The sequence below is a fragment of the Equus asinus genome, chromosome 4 (assembly GCF_041296235.1).
Source record: "Equus asinus isolate D_3611 breed Donkey chromosome 4, EquAss-T2T_v2, whole genome shotgun sequence".
Lineage (NCBI taxonomy): Eukaryota > Metazoa > Chordata > Mammalia > Perissodactyla > Equidae > Equus > Equus asinus.
In genome coordinates, this window is record NC_091793.1 from 25363369 (window position 1) to 25371754 (window position 8386).

At 58.7% G+C, this 8386-nt stretch overlaps 1 protein-coding gene across 1 annotated transcript; it reads right to left on the minus strand.

Moving 5' to 3' along the window:
* On the minus strand, positions 1 to 6681 carry HMOX1 (heme oxygenase 1). Its single transcript, XM_014832681.3, has 5 exons — positions 6417 to 6681; positions 5136 to 5256; positions 2726 to 3217; positions 1801 to 1900; positions 1 to 743 (listed from the first exon to the last, which is right to left on the minus strand). The coding sequence occupies exons 1-5, from the start codon at positions 6443 to 6445 to the stop codon at positions 613 to 615; spliced, it is 873 nt and encodes a 290-aa protein (XP_014688167.1). The 5' UTR covers positions 6446 to 6681; the 3' UTR covers positions 1 to 612.
* Between the last annotated feature and the right edge of the window lie 1705 nt (positions 6682 to 8386).

The window sequence follows — 8386 nt, forward strand, 5'->3', positions numbered from 1 at the left end:
GAGTTACTATCAGGCAGGGGAGTTTATTATTTCACACGCAAGTTAGAGACCAAGGCCACAGAGCTGTTAAACGCCTCTCTCCCCACCGCACCCCACCCCCCAAAACCCACCCCAGCCCTGCTACAAAAACCTAACAGAACACAACAGAACACCCGGTTCAGGCCAAGCCGGGAACAAAAAGTGGCTCCAACAAAAACAAGACAGAGACACGAGACACAACATCTTTGCACGTTTACATAAAAACCGCCCTGGCCAGGGGAGAGCGGTCACGGCATGTCAGGAGACCGTGACCCCAGGGCCTCTGGAGGTTTGGACAGCTGCCACTGCTGGCCATGACTTCTGGGCTCAGCGGGCAGGAACAGGGATGCTGAGGGGCCGGCGAGAGCCCTCGTCCCAATTTAAAGTTCAGGTCATGGGGCCGGCTGTGCTTGTTGGTTGGGGAAGACGCCGCAGACTTCTTCCTTTCCAGAGAGGGAGGGATGCAGGGAGAAGGCGGGGGCCCAACAGCCCCCTATGCCCAAAGGAAGAAGCCAGCGGAGAGATTCTCCTCCAGAGAGAGAGGGCCTTCGGGCGGGCAGAGTTCTCGGCCCCCAGGAGCCAGCAGGCTGGCGTTCACATGGCATAGAGCCCCACGGCAACCGTGGCCACCAGAAAGCTGAGTGTGAGGACCCACCGGAGGAGCGGCACCGGGGAGAGGATGCTGAGTGGGAGCTTCCCCCCGGGAGTCTCTGAGGGCGTAGGGTCTGAAAGAGAAAGGGAGCAGTGTCAACACAGGTGGGTGGGAGGGGGTCTGATGTCACAAGAAAACACAGCAGTACAGTCCCTGCTCAATGCCAGGATCCGGCTAGAATACAAACAGGTAGCCCCCTAGCCACTGCTTGAATACCTCCCAAGACAGGGAGCTCACTACTTCTCCAAGCTGTGCCTTCTTCCATTTTCAGCCAGCCCACATTGTGAGAACGTAGGGGTGCTCCAGGGGACCACACTTCGAGAACTGCTGCATTGGGGCGAAGTCCCCTCACCCCACCAGGTGGCCAGTCCTATCAGGACCAGCCATGTTCCAACGCTCCCAGGCCCAATGTGGCCAACAGAGGGGTCCCACGTGGTCCTGGCACCCGTGGGAAAGCCACAGGGCCAGGTGGGTTCCGGGGACTCCAGGAGCCAAGGCCTAAAGGAACCAGCCAGGCAGACGGCTGAGCCTCACCTCTCCACCCCGCCTCCCAGAGCCACGCACGCGCCCACGGGAGACGGGGCATTTTGCGGAGCATTTTAGAGTTTCTGGAAGTTTCCCAGCTATTCTGCCAACACAGCCACAGCCTCGATAGCTCTCTGAGGCACGTGAGGGAGGGACACACACAGGACAAGACCCGGGGGTTATGTGTCGTCCCAGCATCTCAGGGCGGGGTAATAGCCAGAGCAGGCCCTGGGCTCCCTGCCCGACGTCAGGGTCTCTGCTCAGGAACCATTAGAGGGCCCCAAAAGGAACCTATATTAAGAGGGGGGACGGCTTTGCCCAGGACTTCCCAGGGCCCTTTGTGCAAGTCTTCCCTTTTCAGCCAGCGAACTAGAACCAGCTCGACTGCCCTCGATTTCAGGGTTGGGAACACTGTGGTGTGGTGGGGTTACACGGCTTCCCGGGGTCATGCACTGAGGGCTGACCCCAGGCCCTCTTCCCTGCCCCCTCCTTCTCATTTAAAACATTCAAAAGACACAAGGGTCAAGAGACACTGGAGGCAGCCAGGCGGGCCATGTGCCCCTCCCGCAGAGCCCAGGGGAGACGCCGCCCCCGGAGGCCCTCACCTTGCGCCCTGCTGCCGGCCCGCCTGCGGAGCTCCGGGGCCTTCGAGGGGCTCTGGTCCTTGGTGTCCCGGGTCAGCAGCTCCTGCAGCTCCTCAAACAGCTGGAAAACAGAAGACGCACGTGCCTGGCTCAGCAGAGACACAGACTTTCATGGAGGGTTGACAGGGTTTTGATGTTGTTGGTTTTTTAGGGGAATGCAAGGGAGGGGTGTTGTTCCACGGGTGCCTGGACCAGTCTCTTCTGAGGTCCAGGCTGGGAACCGGGAGCCACAGTGCCTTCAGGTGGGCGGAGGGCAACAGGATTCTACAAAATGTAGGTTAGAAGGGACCTCACCCCCACTCGCAACACCTGCCCCCCCAGCTCCACCCGAGATTCCATCCTTCAAGGCCTTGTCAAAGCCCATCGTCCGCCAGATTTGAGGCACCCGTAGAAAGATGCACCTGCCTCCTGGGCTGGGCTGAGGGGCCCCGGAAGGCAGAGGCTGCACCTGGGGCACCTGCAACCCCTGCAGTGCCAACCTGGCCACACACAAAGGCACACACCACTTCCATGTTGTCACAGGGTGTTGTCAGAGTGTGCTATGACCATGATGCTCACACCCCAATCACAGTAACTGACACTGGAGGGCCGACCCTGTGCCATGCCCTGCGATAGGGACTTGGTGGTATAAACTCATTTAAGCCTGACAACAAACTCTAAGATGTGGGTATTATTATATCCCCATTTTACAGATGGGGAAACTGAGGTACAGAGAGATTAAGGGATTTGCCCAAAGTCACCCAGCCAGTAAGTGGCAGAAGCGGAACCCTAGCTGGAGTCCTTACGCTTCACCGAGACCCTCGGCCCCTCCCCCTGCCATAAAGGAAATGTCCCCGGGAGGAGCAGCTGGGGCAGGCGGCGGTCAGCAGGGCTGCTGGACCCTCACCTGAATGTTGAGCAGGAACGAGGATTTGACCTCTTCGATCACCCTGTGCCTGACCTCGGGGGTCATCTCCAGGGAGTTCATGCGGGAGCGGTACAGCTGCTTGAACTTGGTGGCGCTGACGACGTGGGGGAAGGTGAAGAAGGCCACACCCTCGCCGGAGCTGGGCAGGTCTAGCGCCTTCTGCGCAATCTTCTTGAGGACCTGGCCCCCTGACAGGTCACCCAGGTAGCGGGTGTAGGCGTGGGCCACCAGCAGCTCGGGTTCGGTGCGCCCCACCTCTTGGAGGCGCCGGACATAGCGCCTGGTGGCCTTCGTGTAGGGGATGGCCTCCTGCCAGCGGGGCCCGTACCAGAAGGCCATGTCCTGCTCCAGGGCAGCCCTGCGGTGCAGCTCCTCTGGGAAGTAGAGGGGGGCGTAGACCGGGTTCTCCTTGTTGTCCTCGATTTCCGCCTCCAGGGCCGTGTAGATATGGTACAGGGAGGCCATCAGCAGCTGGAACCAGAGCGGGCGCTCAGACTGCCGCTGAGCCTGAGCACGGCCCCCAGCCCCATCCCCGCTCCCGCCAGGCTGGCCCCTGCCAATGCTCTCCACATGGCGGCCAGAGGGGGGCTTCGCACGAGGAAAACCCAAGCGTGCATTTTCTGAGCCCCAAACCCCGGGATCCCATGGGGTGAAACATGCAGCTTAACTTAATCCTTATAGAAACCCCACAAGGGAGTTGCCACCCCCATTTTACAGAAAAGGGAACTAAGGCTCAGAGAGGGGATGAGACGCTGAGGTCAAACCAAAGTGGAGTCCAGCCCAGGCCGGGTGGGCCAGGGAGCCGCTGACTGGAAGAGCACCTCTGGCCTTTGCCCTCTGGTGAGGATCTGCAGGGCCGACTCTGCCACCCAAAGGCCCATGCTGAGCCCCGCCCCCCCTGGATGCTGGGCTGGCAGACAGGCCCAGTGCACCTTGGCTCCGGGGAACTCCCGTCACACATTCAGACTCTAGTCTGAGTTTGAAAGAGGACAAAGTTTAGACTTTCCAGTTGAGATTTCCAAGTTACTTCTGAATCATAAATCTTGACAACAGCCCCATTGCTCAATGGGGCAGAAAGCCAGGCGGCCTGGTACAAAACAGCCTGGCACTCTGAGTGTGACAGACCTGATTCTAATGGGGGCTCAGCCAGTCCTCAGCTGTGTGACCGTAGGGAAGCCACTTGCCCTCTCTGGTTCTCAGCTTCCCACCCCAGAGCGGGAGACGGTCTGAGGTCTGTGTGACTCTGCAAGTCAAGCCTCGGTTCCCTCCTCTGAAAACAGGGATAATCTGACCATATCCTAAAGGGGGGCTGAGGGAAGGGTCTAGCAGGATGGGACGGGCAGAGCACTGGGCATCAACAGTGACGTCAGAGGCGTGGTGATAACTGCCACCTCCATCAGCATCCTCTCAGCGAGCACTGGGTGCCCTCGCGGATCTGTGTGCACGCTCTGAACTCAGTGCCTTAGGGGCATGGTCCAAAGTCACCTCCCACCCCGCTGCCCCCAGCCATAGTACAGGGACTGGGCGTGTGTCATCTTTTTGAGGGAGGGAGGAGGATGAGGAAGACGGAGCAAGGCCTGGACCAGGGCCCCGACCCCCGAGAACCGCATCTCCCGTCACGGTGGGCATGGGGCAGGGTCCAAATCGCTGAGGGGAAGGCACCAGGTACTGCTTCCCCGCCCCCACACTCTGGTCCCCCGGCACCTGCCTGGGTGTCAAGTGCTTCCCTTCTATTTGCATGAATTTCACAACCCTGCTGGGAAGTAGCAAAATCAGTGCCCAGCAAAAAGCTGTTGAAATTCCTTTTCACAGAGGCAGGAAAGCTGCCTTAAGGACGGTAGATGAGGTTCCCACAGTCTTAACTGTTAGCAAATGTTTGTGCTCCGGCTGGAACCCACACTGCCCCTTTGCCTTCAGAGGCGGCTTATAATTAGATCAGGAGCATAAAGCTCTGAAATGAGACCAGCCTCAGTTTGATTTTGGCTTTTCTCATTTACTTACTAGCTGTGTGACCTTTTGTTAGTTACTTAAGCTCTCTGAGCCTTCCTTTCCTCATCCTCCATATCAAGGTTGAGGCACAGATTAGAAAGCAAGTGTGTAAAAACACTCAGCACGGACTAGGTGCTCAGTTTATGGCACTACTGCCCCAGCTCCTCCACCACACTACACAACAGGCTGTGAATTTGCTGTGTGACCTTGGGAAAGTCACCTCCCCTCTCTGAGCCTCAAGGTCATCATCCTGTAAAATGATTCCCTTGGACATGCCCATCTGGTCCCTCGGCAGCCCTGGTCCTGATCCCCACTTACACCACTGCCCTGAGCCTTGGGCACACACACCCACACCCGTCATACCCTCCCACACCAGGGCTGGTCCCCCCAGGCCACATACCTTAAAGCCATCTCGGGTCACCTGGCCCTTCTGAAAGTTCTTCATGAACTCGGAATTCTCCGCCTGGCTGTGTACCTCCCTGGAGGCCGCCTTCACGGCCTCTGACAAATCCTGGGACATGCTGCAGAGGGAAGGGACAGAGGGTGAACAAGGGAGGGTGGCTATGCGCAGGGCCCTTGGGACGCTGAGCTCCCCAGGGCGCCGCCCGCCTGTCGGCAGGCCTGCAAGGGACTTTGGCTTCAGCGGGCTTCTCCGCAGAAGTCAGTCCAGCCTCCAAGCTCAGACACAGGCCACGTGCCCGCCACCTTAACACGCAGCCCCAGCAACACTCCTCAGTCATTACAATACTGTGGCATATGGTCCCCAAACCCACCGGAGAAATCCTGGTGCCAGTTACTCTCCATGGAGGAGAGGAGGTGGCACAGCTCAGGGAGAAGCAGCAGCGGGCCAACCTTCATATCAGCGTCAGACTTGCTTTGACTGGCTCTTGAACGCAAGACTTCGTTCATTTATCGTGTTGAAGCTTCAGATACAAATCTCACGACCCCTCATAATGTTATGCTCATCATAAAAGGGTTTGGGTTAAAAAGCCTGCAAAACTCTGCTTCACGCAAAGAAATCAGTCCCCTTCTGGGAGTATTTCTGCCACCCGTCCGTATCCACCTCCGGCAGAACTGTCATTTCTCCTTCCTCTCCCACACCCCCTCCAGAGGCACTGTCCCCTGTTCTCTCCGTGCTCATCAAATTCCCGGGAGAAGGGAAGGAGCCAGACTCGGAGGGGAACAGCACAGATCAAATCTCAGCTCTGACACCTGACAGCCTGGCGACCTTGCGCTTGTTGCCGCCCTGGACTGTGCAGCCCTCGTCTGTGAAAGGGGGGACCCAGAGCCAGGGCCACTGCTCGACAGCAGGTGAGACGTGCACACGGCCAAGAGGGGGCTCTCGTGAGAGACCGTCGCCCTGTCCCCAGGCTCCGTGGCCACAGGCATCCTACAGTAAGCAGAGCAACTCCAAACGCCCTCAAAAGTCCAACACCCCAAACACAGTTGGACACCATAGCGACACTGTCATCGGGCCGCCACCCCGTGCCAGGGCGCCAGGCGTGCAAACCATCTTCCCCCCTTCTAACTACCCTACTGGCACAGGCAGGACTGGAACCAGCTCCTCCTGACTCCAAAGCCCAAGGGTCCGGCCGTTCAGCGAGGTGACCCCCGGGGCTGGGCCGGAGGGCCTGAGACCGGCCCCCCCCCCCCCACCGGGAAAGGCCGTCCCCGCGCTTGCCTGTCCTCCGGCTGCTGCGGGTGCTCCATCCGGCGGCGGCGCTCGGCTGGCTCCGGGGCGGCTCCGACGACTCCAGACACGCAGGAGGAGGCGGGAGGGTGACTGTGCCGAGCCGGCCGCGCCGTCCATTTATCCCCGCGCCGGGTCACGTGGGCGCGGCCCCCGGCGGATCCTACTCCCCGGGCCCCACGTTGCAACACCCGCGCCGCCCGCGCGCCCCGCCCGCGCGCCCCCGGCGGTGGGGGGGGGGGGGGGCGGTCATATGACCCTTGGAAAACAAAGCTGTTTAAAACAGGACGTTAAAAAAACCTTTTCTGGAAATCTGAGCCGCTGTGTGATGTGGCCCCTTTCAGGGCCCCCCACGCGGGGATGGGACTTGAGCACCCAGCCCCTGCCTGCAGTCCCCTCCTCCCCTTTGCTGGGGGCTTGCTGCCTAAGTGTCACCTCCCCCACCCAACCCTCAGCTGATCCTGCCGCCTCACGGTCCCTTTAGGTCCCTTTAATGTACGTTTAGGGCCTGTTTCTGAGCACCCACTGACGGCTGGAGACTATACTGTTGTCACCATCCGTCCCTGCCACTATCTTGTGGCGTAGATGGCCCCCATTTTACAGACGGGGAAACTGAGGCTCAGGGAGTGAAGCGGCGTGCCCACGGTCTCACATAAGCGGGAATTCACCCTGGGGTGCGTTCAAGTCTCTGCCTGCCTCCTCCAGCCTCTCAGCACCTGGTGCACAGCTTGACCGAGACACTTGTCATACCAACCGCCTCCCCGCCTGCCTGCCAGGGCGCCCTTCCAGGGCTGTCACATCTGGCTCACCTCTCGTCCCCAGCGCCCGCTCCAGGCCTGGAACAGAGCCGCCCCTCGCTGATCAACTACTGAATTAAACCCCGGGGTGAGGGGAGCAGGTCACTGGGTGAGCCCAGATGACAACACAAATGGACTGGCTGGTTCCTGAAGTCCCCTCCCAGTGCCACAGTCCTGGGTTCCAAATTTACAAAGAAGAGGTGACTTTGGCTCAGTGCAAGGGTGCCATTTGGAAATGGAGGCGGCAAGTGCCCCACTTCTGAAGGACGGCAGTACCGGCTTGAGGACCGCCTGTCCAGCATAGATTCCCCAGCTTCCTCTTCCAGGTTCACTTCCCTGACTTTCAGTCCCCAAGTCAATCCAGCGACCTGGGCGTTGCTGAGCCTTCTGGTTAGAGGGCCTATGGCGGGAGGGCAGCCCTCTGCATAAACTGTACCGCCAGCTCCTGCTTCTGTGAACGATGGTAACCATACTGACACGTACGTTCACCGAGCACCCGCTGTGCGCCAGACACTATTCTAAGCACTTACATGTATGAACTCATTTAATCCTCATAGTGACCTCACAGGTTGGTGATATTATTACCCCCATTTTACAAATGAGGAAACTGAGGCAGAGAGGTTAAGATAAGGGTTTGAACCCAGGCCGTCCACCACAAAAACTCCAAAGTGGGGAATCGTCTCCCAGAAAGTGGCAGAGGGTGAAACCAGCCAGAGGCACATGGCTGCTCCCACTGCAGCCCAGAAGGCTCCCCCGACGGCTGTCTTGGAAAGGTGGTGCCTACTGCTTTACAAGACGCACAGAGGTCAGAACTGTTGCTGCTAGGTGATTCCAAAAAGAGCTGCCAAGAACTTTCCAGAAATCAGGACCATGAGAAACCAGTGCCCTCGTTAGAATGCAGACTCCAGGAGGCAGAGAACTTGTCTGCTTTGCTTTCCAAATCCCCAGAGCCTGGAACCGTGCCTGGCAGGTGGCAGTCAACACAGACTGAATGAATGAATGAATGAATAATGAATGAATACAGTCACTTGTCACTCAATGATGGGACCCGTTCTGCGAAAGGCACTGTCACTCCATTCTGCCGTTGTGTGAACATCACAAAGTGCGCTTACCCAAACCTACATGGTACAGCCTGCTACACACCTAGGCTACATGGTACTGATC

Excerpts from the sequence above, each read along its gene's own strand:
- HMOX1 (XM_014832681.3), bottom strand. The coding sequence starts at position 6,445 with ATGGAGCACCCGCAGCAGCCGGAGGACAG. Across the intron at positions 1,901-2,725 it reads CGTTCCTGCTCAACATTCAG|CTGTTTGAGGAGCTGCAGGA; the intron begins GTGAGGGTCCAG and ends TCTGTTTTCCAG. Across the intron at positions 744-1,800 it reads GGCCGGCAGCAGGGCGCAAG|ACCCTACGCCCTCAGAGACT; the intron begins GTGAGGGCCTCC and ends TTTCTCTTTCAG.